Here is a 12,656-nt window from a genome sequence, read left to right as displayed (position 1 = left end):
TGGAGTATTTCCCATTTTCAGTACTTGTACTCCACTACATCTCAGGGGCAAATATTATACTTTTACTCCAATACAATTATTTTAAAACTTTAGTTGTTACTAGTTAACATACATTACCCACTTCAGCCCTATATACATTTCGTCCATTTGAAAATAGCCAATCTACAAGCTGAGCTTGTAGCTCAGGCTCAGCTATTTTCCAAAGATTTGTATATATTTTATTCATTTGAAAACTTGTGAAATGGAACATTCTGCATGATGAGTAGGGTCAGGGGGCCTATACTACATTTTTATACCAATACCTGTGTACTTTCCTCGAGTACATTTTTAATTCCAGACTTTTACGTAACAGAGTATTTCTACATTAAGTAAAACATGTGAGTGAGAACCTTTTCCACCACTGCAAAAAAGAATGTGCAAAATATTCATCACACCCCCTTCCTTGTCGTTCTCACAAACGCCCAGGAGATGGTGCTTTTGAAAAGGAGAAGATATATTCTGGAAGTTTAAATCAATGCATCATGACTATGAAATTATCTCGGCCAACAAACTGGCTGGTGAGAATAAATAATAGCCTACAATAAACAATAAACTTTCCACACACACACACACACACACACACACACACACACACACACACACACACACACACACAGACAGACAGACAGACAGACAGACAGACAGACAGACAGACAGACAGACAGACAGACAGACAGACAGACAGACAGACAGACAGACAGACAGACAGACAGACAGACAGACAGACAGACAGACAGACAGACAGACAGACAGACAGACAGACAGACAGACAGACAGACAGACAGACAGACAGACAGACAGACAGACAGACAGACAGACAGACAGACAGACAGACACACACACACACACACACACACACACACACACACACACACACACACACACACACACACACACACACACACACACACACACACACACACACACACACACACACACACACACACACACACACACACACACACACACACACACACACACACACACACACACACACACACACACACACACACAGTTTGAAGATGTAGTGGTGGCATGTTACCCCAAACATAGGTCTAAACAAGGGAATCTAATCCAAGACCTAATTGTATTACAGCTGAGTCATGTCTATGTTTGCCAGGCAGCCGTTTCTTCAATTGTCCCTGCCAAGGTGACTGCCTCTATTTCTCCTGCTCCTCTGTCCTCTTCTCTGCCACCCACTCCATCATCCATCCCTTATGTTATTATTTCTAGACCTCCACTTCAAAGGAGGCCTGTTAATTCATCCACCACCCTCACAACCCTGTTGTTTTCCACATCCTCTCTCTCTCTCTCTCTCTCTCTCTCTCTCTCTCTCTCTCTTACAAGGACAGACAAAGTCATGTTGGTGAGAGCCAAGCCCCCCCATGTGCTTTCTTCTTGACCCTGTCAATGTCATTTATTTGGCAAAACCTCAAATACTATTTGCACCCTAAAAGCTTTTATAGAAGAGTACTATTGTGATCAATTCAATCGTGACATGAAGACAGCAGATGGCTTTTAATTTGGGGGGAATTTATATGCTGCTAAAACGTTACTGTAATGTTTTCAGACTGCCCAAGGTCTCTGACAGGAAACATAACATTACATTTGGACATTTAATTGGTTTAAAAATAATTGGCCTTTCTGTTAAAAAGTGGTGGAGTCAGAATTAGGATTCAAAACATTCAAACGCATTGTGGTCTAGGTAAATGGTAGTTCCTTTCCAAAATGTATAGTTCAAAATTGACCAGACACTGTAATAGCCACTATTGTGGGCACAATCATCTGTAATTATAAAGGTGACTATCCAAGAGGTAACACTTAAACTTATTTTACACTAAGTGAAATGAAAAGTGTCAAGAGGCAGTATAGCAGTGTGCTCAAGAACTGACCTTTGTCATGTACGACTCAAGAGAAAAACAGGTGCTCTTGGAAAAAGGGGAGTCAAATGGAAGGAGTCAAACTTGACACTTGCATTGAGCTGGGGGAAAATTTAGATTTGAGTGAAAAAGACATTTTATCATGGCTAGTTATGTACAATTAAAAACAATGGCTGGGGGTGTCACCCAATCCTAAATGATGAGTGAATACAGGTAGGTGACAATGAGGGATCATATACAGCATGCTGTATAATAAAGAAACAAATAAACAACATTTAAAGACAATATATAGAATGTATCCATTCTTGTGCAGGCATCCAAGACCTTTTCCTGCTGTGCTGTGAGCATCCATGTCTCATCCCCATACAGCAGCACTGACTCCACTGTAGCCACAAACAGGTCATCATGTCAGATTTCCACACTCTCCTCATCCCATGAAAGACATTCCTGGCAATTGCCCTCTGGACCTTCAGAACCTGTTCCGTCGAAGCAGTCTCGAGCACTGTCCCACTAGCAATGGCAATGGCTTTCCTCTGTGTTAAAGGCCAATACTTTTGTTTTCTTGGCATTGCTCTTGAGGCTGATCTTCCTGCATTAAATGTCTACTGCCAGTGAATAGCATTTGACGTCACATGGACGGACCACATCAGAAACATGGATGGTGGCCTCCCATGGGTCACAGACAAGGTCAGAGAGAGAAGTACGAGGCTGCAAGGACAGTGTCAAGCACCCAGAACTGGTAGCGAGCAAACTGACTCCTTGTGGGAGTCAACCCAAGAAGGCGCAGTTAGGAGGGGAAAGAGGCGCACCAACTACATATGTAGACAGACTGCGGTGTGACAGCGGACAACACTGCAGTAGCTCAAGACCGCTATGGCAGCCGTGGAGGGCAACGATTCAGGAGTCCGAAGTTGGTGTCGGCAAGTCCGCACACTCGCATCCCACATATTATGTAAAAAAAGAGAGACTACAGTTTAAAAAAGCAAAGATTTAATTAACAAAACAAATTTCAAGTATTTGAGGTGTATAGGTCAGTTTGAACAGTGGTGTATGTATATGAATGAATGAATGAATGCACCAGGGTTCGAAACCTGGCCAACCTTTCTTGTTTTACATCTCTCCATTCCTGAGATTAGAACCCATTACCTTAATTTTTGACCTTTTTGACCCAAAGTATAATAATCTCATCAGGGCAGATAATTCCCACCAATTCAATTCTGATTGTGACATTGACCTTGGGCCTTTCAATCCCAAGTTTAATCATATTTTCGGAGCAGCTCATTGACCATTCCTACCAATGCTCATGGATATTCAGCCAATTATTTTGTGTGGGCAGGATAATGGACACTTTTTACTGCAACAACCTTACTGTGTGTATAGTTAACTGCACAGCATGCATGCTGGCATACAATAACACCTAAATGAAATACCCACAATTAATGTCATTAGCTTCACCTGTGTTTACCCATCAAAATGCAGTGAATTATTTTTTGCTCTATCAACCAAAACATGAGGCCCAGGTAGGAGTTAGAGAGTTAAGTCCTACCTGGATCAGCAGCCCTTTATTGCAGCCAGTCCATGTAACGTCAACCCCCCAGCTTTGTCCAGCTCCCTTCCTGCGAAAGGGAAGAACACACACCAAGCAAAACGAGGCAGGTAGACAAAGTGTGTGGGGTCAGAACCGTATACAGTAGCAATACAACAGCAAAAACTCTCATAACTTGGTATTTGCTGGCTGAATCGCAATAACCTATAAGGAAGTGTGAATAGCATTCATACCTTTATGAACACATTGGTGAAGAAAGTTATTGGTAAGCATTTATTTTACAGATGGCAAAAAATGTTGGCATAATAATAATTGGTACAAATGTGATTATATTGTAATGGAAGCACTGATTTGCATACCAGCATGCGCAGGTACATGTGATCACTTTAGGAATAGTGTCATTGTGATCCTTGACCCTCAAAACATAAGTCTGGACTGGACACCTTATTTGTTCAGTTAAGTGTAATATTGGGTGAGATATAGTGAAAATAAGAATGGTAGAAGGGACATTTTGACAACTGTTTAACATAGCTCATCATTTGCATTTCCATTGAGAAAACACTGATTAAGTATATTTCCGGGGGGTGCATGATATCCCCTTCTTTCCACTAGACTAGACTATGATCAAGATTTGATTTGCTGCTCTGCTCTTTTTTTTTTTACAAATCAAACCCTGAGTGAGTACGATATTTATATAACACCACCAAAACACGAAACTTGCTACTCCTCTCTGTTCCTCTCATATATAATAGATGAGGTTGTTAGAGGGAGGCTGTTATAGGCATGTTATTTCGGCTCTGGATGCTTCCCTTCCCCAGGGATGCTGAGATGTGATATAGGAGATAATGTGACAGTGAATGTATCTCAACACGTAAAACACAGATAAACACTTCAACACAAACGCACACATTTCTCACATGTTAAAATGGGTACAATTACAGTGTGGCACTGTAGGGGAGGGAGAGGGATTGAATCATGGCAGCCCTGGCCCCACGCAATCACTTCAGTGAGAGCACACACAGCAGCAATTACACAGAAAACGAGAAGTTCGTAACAGAAAACGACTTTGCTGATCTATCCATTCTTGAACAGTGTAAAAGAGAGACATCAGAAGAATTTACACAATTCTCTGTTCACTGTTCCTTTAAGATCTGCGGAGTGAACTCATTCACCCTCTCTGTCTGTGTGTGTGTGTGTGTGTGTGTGTGCGTGTGTGTGTGTGTGTGTGTGTGTGTGTGTGTGTGTGTGTGTGTGTGTGTGTGTGTGTGTGTGTGTGTGTGTGTGTGTGTGTGTTCGTGTGCGATCGTGCGCAACTTAGTGAATGCGTGTGTGTGTGTGTGTGTGTGTGTGTGTGTGTGTGTGTGTGTGTGTGTGTGTGTGTGTGTGTGTGTGTGTGTGTGTGTGTGTGTGTGTGTGCATGTGTAATCAATAGATGCTATAGGTGCAACTGAGACAGAATCTGCCTCCTCTGAGTCGCTCACAATCCCAGACTGTGGTCAGGTGTGAATGCTGTATTATTTGTGTTCATTGACGATTTGCAGGTACTGTAGCTATTGTGTAATTATCATTTGGCCAGTCTTTCTGGCCTCTCTCAGTATATTGTGTATTCTAGGCTACTGTATGTTATACATCGCAAATTCCAGTCTTAATTTAGACCGTATAAAGGGACCCATAATTAGGCATTAATACAAAACATCTTTACACTTCATTAACAATCTTGGCTTTACATGCATGCACACCTGTCCAGGCTGTCCTGCACATCTATAGGATTGTTTGGGTGGACACAAGAAGCATAAAGTATATAGGCAGTAAAGGATGAAATTCACATATAGAATGTGGTCGATATGGCATCAGATGGGGCAGACAACTCTCTACAAAATGTGTATGTATGTGCGTGGGCGTGTGTGAGCGCGCACAAAGATTCTGTCAATGAGCCAGCAGGTGTGTGGGTCCCAGATGGCTTAGCGTGGATCTGCAAACTCACACTGCAGCAGTAGCTACAGAGCGCATCAGCAGAACACAGTGCACACCCACATGCCTCACATTATCTACAGAAGCAGACCTGTGCAAAAAAAAAAAAATACATTGAGAGTTTAAAATATTTAAGTCATTTGAGTCATGAATGATTTATCTTGGATGGACAATTAAATACACAAAGAGTTCACTGCAAGTCAAGCTCTGTCCCAGATTTAACATTTATATATGGCCTAGATTTGTGCATATAAAAAAAGGTAAACGTAAAAGGCTGTTGATGTTCACTAGCTAGGAAAACATTTTCACTATACATATAATAATTAGATAATAATTGGTATTATGTCCATGTAATTTCATCCCTTGAACTTCACACAAACATCCCTGGCCTAGCTTTGGTCCATATAGAGTTAGAAGGAGCAATGGACCAGAGCTAAGCCTCAACCATCATTTCAATAATAATTACACTCACAAGACATATATAGGCTACACTTGGGCCACTGACAAAATTCTGATTAAGTCGCTTGAAATACACAGTAAAATCCTCTGTGTTAATGTATCCATCTGAAACTAAAAATGTAACCAAATGCACCCTTAATGGTCCATTTAAATGAACACCTCGGGTTTTACTGTGCACAGCGCGCGTCACAGTGCTGAGTCGTGCGTTTTCCCTCCCTCGCCTATATATAAGCCCCGCCGCTCTCCTCCTGCTGCAGTGAGCATCCTTCGGTCCAGCCAAGATGAGTTTCACCATGGACCACCACCACTACTATGGCCAAACTGCGTCGTACCGCAAGAATCGGCCGTCCTCGGTCTCCTCTAGCGGCTTCCACTCCCAGCAGCAGCAGCAGCAGCAGCAGCGCCGCCGCCCCATGACCTACAGCCAGCAGCCCCACCACCAGCTCCAGGACAGCATGGAGAGCTACGGCGGAGACATGCGGAGGAACGAGAAGGAGATTCTGCAGACCCTGAACGATCGCTTCGCCGGCTACATCGACAAGGTCCGCAACCTGGAGATGCACAACCGGAACCTGGAGGCGGAGGCTTCCGCGCTGCGACAGAGCCAGGCGGGACGCGCGTCGGTCGGGGAGCACTACGAGCGCGAGCTGGGCGACCTGCGGGGTCTGCTGCAGCAGCTGACAGGCGAGAAGGCGCGCACCCTCCTGGAGCACGAGCACCTGGAGGAGGACATCCAGCACCTGCGCGGGAGGATGGAGGACGAGGCTCGCAACCGGGAGGAGACCAACGCCGCCGCGCGGGCCATGAACAAGTACGTGGACGAGTGCCAGCTGACGCGCTGCGAGCTGGACAAGAAGCTGAGCGCGCTGGAGGACGAGGCCGCCTTCCTGAAGAAGAACCACGAGGAGGAGGTGGCCGAGCTGCTCGCGCAGATCCAGGGCGCGCAGGTGAACTTCGAGGCGCGGGGAGACTCGCTCAAGGCGGACGTCACCAGCGCACTGCGGGAGATCCGCTCCCAGCTGGACACTCATGCCAGCAAGAGCGCAGTGCAGACCGAAGAGTGGTTTAAAGGTAACACGCACATGCATATGCTATAACCACTTAAACCCCTATGTGGTTAAGTGGAGTCCCCCAGGGCTCTATACTAGAGTATTTTCTGCGTTCTGTTATTGTGGGGAAAGCTTGCGCTGAAAATAACAGATCGACAAGCTCACAATGCATGGCATCTTGAGGCGTTGTGAGCTTGCCAATCTGCTATTTTCAGCAAAAGCTTTCCCCACAATATGGATGCTGGTGTTTAAGTGGTTAATCAACCACTAAGGCCTATTCATTAACTATAAGTTAACTGTACCAGTGTACAAAATGTTACCACCAAAGTTACAAATGGATAAATGCACAGGATCTTTGTAGCCTATCATCTCTATATTACTATAGGCTACATAATTGATTCTAAGAAACAATACTTTTGACTGTAACTTTGTTTACCTCATTAACAGACCTTTACTGTTCACAGTCATAGAAAGAATGACAATAAACAAAATATAGGTTACCATAAAAGTTTAGATGAAAGGAATCTATCTGCTGTAGTATAATAACTACTAGGCTATAGCAGCCCTCCCAATTCTCTGCAGTTCTATGCTTAATAATTGTGCTACATCATTGCCGCATGCAGGCTAATCATCTTTTGCTAGAAATATGCATTGCAGGGGTCTGATGACACGCAGTGCGGGATGATAATTAAGTTACACATCCACTGTCAGCTGGTTTGTTCTAGTTTTTCCCTTGTGTTTGGATCTTACCTACAAATAAAACAGATTAGATCAGTCTTTGCTGTTGACAGACAGAGACAGATCAAACCAGACAGTCTATTCTCCATTATAAGCTACATTCTCCCTTGGACCGATATCGTGATGGGAGTGTAGCCTTCCAAGGTCACTTAAATATGTAGAGCCAAATGTATGTAACATTATGCTTAAAGCAAGGTTATGATGAGAGATCATGACACAGCATCTTCACTCCAAAAACCTGTCTAGCAGTAAAGACTTTTGCAGGACTATGCATCCACTACTTTAGCCTTACAGTATAATGCTGAATCAATATCCCTTAATAAAAGGTGAAAACCAAATGACCTTCCCTCTTTGCTGTCAAGCTGACTGCAGCAGTGTGACTCTGCTTGCTGGACAGCAGCTGAGTCAGACTGACAGATGGATAGCCTACTTTCAAGGTTACTTTAAGGCTTCTATAATGACTAGCTGCCTTTTTCACAGGGGGCAGGTCAAATGAGTTGACATTAAATGTCTGCTACGCACGCAGCATACAGTCTGAATAGCAGTCTGCCTGTGTTGAATTGTAAAGTGTTGCAATATGCAAAACTCAAGAAAGCATTTCACAAGCCCATGTTTTACTGGAAAAGTGTCTGTCCAACATTTTCAGATGGCTATATCCCGTTTTAGACCGGAGGCCGATTCTACAAATGTCTTCTAAATCCTAACAGTTTTTCTTAAAACTTATGTTGCTATATATCAGTGTTTCTCAAACTTTTGCATGTCAAGGACCCCCCAAAATGATATGTATTTGGCCACGGACCCCCATCTCAAAATATTTTGTTCCAGAAGCAAAGAGTTGAGTTACAAATGTTCGCTTTTAAAATATATATATTCAAAGATTTACACAAATGTTCACGATTTAAAAAAAATAGCAGATCTACAAGCTCATACCGCGGCACTCGGTGCCATGCTATGAGCTTGTATACCTACTATTTTTGAATAACCAAAGAAATCTAAAATGACACAGATGCGTTCCCGGTCTTAATGGGATATATATACACTGTACACAGTCACACAATTCCCACTCCCAAACACTTGTTGCCCTCTAACACACATGTGTTTGCGTGTGCCTTATGCATACCCTGCAGTGCGCATGGAGCGTCTATCAGATGCAGCGAGGACTAACCAGGATGCAATCCGCGGCACCCAGGGAGAGATCTCAGAGTACCGCCGTCAGCTCCAGAGCCGCACCATCGAGCTGGAGACTCTCCGCGGTACCAAGGAGTCATTGGAGAGGCAGTGCATGGAGAACGAGGACAGGCACCATGGAGATCTCCATTCATTACAGGCACGGTGTCAGCACAGCACACCCCCCCCCTCTCTATTCTCCACCTTGTGTGTTACAATTGAATGTGGGAGGGGCAAGAGTGGATCTCTGCACTCACAATACCATTCTTTCAATCTAATTCTATTGTGTTTTACATTTCACAGGAGACCATCCATCAGCTGGACTCTGAGCTGAAGAGCACCAAGTGGGAGATGGCCAGTCAGCTGAGGGACTACCAGGAGCTCCTGAATGTGAAGATGGCTCTAGATATTGAGATCGCAGCTTACAGGTTGGCGAAATATCTTTTTAGATTTGAATGTCATTGTATTTCAAGTGCTAGATGACAGAACGTCACATTTAAAATGTAAAATGATGTTGTGTTGAAAATATTACAGCATTTTTCTATATTTATCTTTGTGTTACAAACAGGAAGCTACTGGAGGGCGAGGAGAACCGATTTGTGTCAGGAGGCGATCCTTACTCCTTCCTAGAAAGCAGGATCTCTGGCCACTTGAAGTTGAAGGGAGATGAGATCTCTGATACAGTCATTGTGGAGGAGCAGACAGATGAGACCCAGGTCACTGAGGTGACAGAGGAGGCAGATGAAGAAGAAGCAGAAGAGGAGAAAGAAGAAGGTGATGAAGCTGAGGAGGAAGAAGAGCAGGGTGAGGAAACCAAAGATGAGGCCGAGGAGAAGGAGGGAGAGGGTGAGGAAGAGGAGGATGACAAAGGGGAAGGAGAGGAAGAGGAGGAAAAGGGAGAGGAAGAGGGGGAAAAGGGCGAGGAAGAGGAGGCAGGTGAGGAAGATGAGTCCAAGTCATCCAAATCTCCCCCCAAAACTCCCACTGTCAAATCACCCGAATCTAAATCACCTAAATCTAAATCACCACCATCTAAATCCCCGATGCCAAAATCCCCTGCCAAGTCCCCTGCTGCCAAAACCCCCGTAGAGGACAAATCCAAGTCACCCGCATCCAAGTCCCCCGAGTCAAAATCCCCAGCACCGAAATCACCAGCAGCAAAATCACCTGCAGCCAAGTCGCCAGTGTCAAAGTCCCCACTCAGCAAATCCCCTGAATCCAAATCTCCCCCTCCCAAATCCCCTCTTCCCAAAACCCCGGAGCCAAAGTCCCCAGTCAAGGAAAAGGCCACACCCCCAGCTGCAAAAGATACCCCTAAGGAGGAGAAGAAAGTTGAGCCTGCTGCCCCTGTGAAGGAGGAGAAGAAGCAGGAGCCCAAAGACAAGGAGCCCGAGAGCAAGGCGGAAAAAACAGATGCGAAGAAGGAGGAGAGCAAGTCAGAGGAATCCCCAAAGAAGGAAGACGCTCCCAAACCAGCTGCTCCCAGCAAGCCCGCAGAAGACAAGCCTGCCCCCAAAGACAGTCCCGCCCCTGCTAAGGACGAGAAGCCATCCCCACCCAAAACAGAGGACAAAGCGGAAGTGAAGGCCGCCCCTAAAGCAGAGCCAGAGAAGGAGAGCAAGAAAGAGGAGAAGAAACCAGAGGAGAAGAAGGCTGACAGCAAGGAGGCAAAAGACGGAGGGAAGACTGAGGAGAAGTCCTCTGGCACAGAGGCCAAGGAGAGCAAGGATGAGAAGGTCAAGAAGTGAGACCACAAAAGCTGTGATCATTTCCAGGGTTTGATGACAGGAGGAGGTTGAGACGCCAAAGAACTTTAAGGGAGGGGAGGGGGGAAGGGTGGGGCAGAAGGGGCTATTTGGCAGGACAGCAGATGTCCAAAGCAAAGCGGGTGACAGTATGTATGTAAGCAATAGTGATTCTCTAGCAAATACTCTCCCCACACACAGGTATGGCCATTACACGCCCCTATGATGCTTCTGATGTATGACTGTAGTGAATGCAGAATGCTCTAAAACTCTTATCTGAATGTTGACAACTGCCCTTAATAATTACAAGTGCATTTAAATAGAATCCGCAGGGGTTTGTACCTACATGCCCTTGAGGGTAGATGTAAAAAAAAAAAGAAAAAGAAAAAAAAAATCAAGCTAAAGATTGTGACGAATGAATATATATATATATAAATGTATATTTATTGAGATCTAAATGTCTATATTATATTTACAGATATATAGGTAAGAAAGACTTGAACTTGCTCGCTGCGCACCTTATTGCAGTTTCTGCTGATGGCTGAACTGCTTCACTCTCCTGTCTGTAATGCTAGGACAAAGATGACTGTGCTATGTATAAACTGTTGAGAATATGCAAAACAGATGAATAAAGGTAAAGAAATAATAAACAGGTTTTATGACTTCTCATTTCCCTCTGTATGAAATGTGACCTTAAATGACACATCAGATGCAACAGAATGAAGGCAACAAGTGTAGATTTCCTCATGCTGTGTCTTGCACTGCATTGCGGCTGAGAAGAGGGGGAGCTGTACCCTCCCAAATCTGCCACCCCACCCATACTGATGTCTCAGAGTTCAGGTTCATACATAAATCAGGACAATAAGAGGCTACTTACACCCAACAGGAATAATTACCTCGACAGTATTTGAGCAATTCTGTATGAGCTCTACTGTATGGTACTCTAAAACTATCATGTATCACACAGTACATCCACACCAGAATGATTTCTCTCCTGCATTTACCCTTTCTGCCAAAACTAGCCTACACCAAACAATTCCTCTAGTCTGCAACAAAAGGTCAATGGTAACACATATTAAGCATTTACATTACCTGTACAGCAATTCGACGACTCATTCTAGACTAATTGGAAATATATAACACCACCTTCCTTCCACCTGTGGATCGAGGAGATGATGAATTTATTACTGCTGGAGAAGATTAGATACACTACATCTGGGACACTTAACTAAATGTAATCTCACATGGTGTTCATTTATAAATCATGTCAAGAACTTGACATTCATTTGACATAAACAGGTCTAGGTAGTCTATGGTTGGATCTTGGGTCAGTGGCAGTGCCAGGAGGTTGGGTTTTACACCCAATAATGTGCTTTATATATATATATATATATATATATATATATATGAGTATGGTCAGCATCGTAGAGACTAATACTGTTACTACTATACATTGTATAATACAACTCGTATTGTGCCTCCTATGTGGTTTTTGTTTTCTTACTTCCCTCTCTTTGTTTTTGTTTTCATTTTCTTTAGTTTTTTGTCTTGTGCAAGTGGATGTGCTTGCTCCTGTACTGTGTGGGCATGGGGGTCGGGGGCAGGGGGGTTCTAGATTGAGAACAACACTGTTGATTGCTGCTCACATGATAAATCAGAAAAACGATAAAGTTACAAAAATAAATAAATAATAATTACCTGTACAATAGGCTTGGTGAAATGAGCTGAAACAAGACTATGGTTCAGAAAGACAAAGAGAAAGGTAATAAATACGTGATGAGGAAAAGCAAATGAGAAAATCTGTTCTTGTCAGATTCAACTGTGATGAATACTGATTTAAGCTATTCATAGATAAAGTACTTCATTCCCCAGAATAGCTGTTCTGTAGAATTTTTAACAGGATTTATTACTGACTACACCCCGTAAAAGTGCAGTTGGATACAAACGCCATCCTCTTAACCAATCTCGTCTGTGTGTATTAAGAGTAGATACCAGTTCAATTGAGGTAAATGAGAAACCTCTCTTGCACACACTTAAACGACTTACTGCTGCTGGACACAAT

General features: G+C 43.7%; 1 protein-coding gene across 1 annotated transcript; it reads left to right on the top strand.

The window, feature by feature from the left end:
- Nucleotides 1–6,176: 6,176 nt before the first annotated feature.
- On the top strand, nt 6,177–10,597 carry LOC311043469 (uncharacterized protein; the record flags this gene model as incomplete). Its single annotated transcript, XM_084054721.1, has 4 exons — nt 6,177–6,966; nt 8,810–9,009; nt 9,153–9,277; nt 9,418–10,597. 4 exons carry the CDS (start codon nt 6,177–6,179, stop codon nt 10,595–10,597), a joined length of 2,295 nt encoding a protein of 764 aa, XP_083910847.1.
- Between the last annotated feature and the right edge of the window lie 2,059 nt (nt 10,598–12,656).

Source organism: Gymnoscopelus microlampas (assembly GCF_963454915.1).
Source record: "Gymnoscopelus microlampas genome assembly, chromosome: 4".
Lineage (NCBI taxonomy): Eukaryota > Metazoa > Chordata > Actinopteri > Myctophiformes > Myctophidae > Gymnoscopelus > Gymnoscopelus microlampas.
This window is presented reverse-complemented; position numbering and strand designations above follow the sequence as displayed.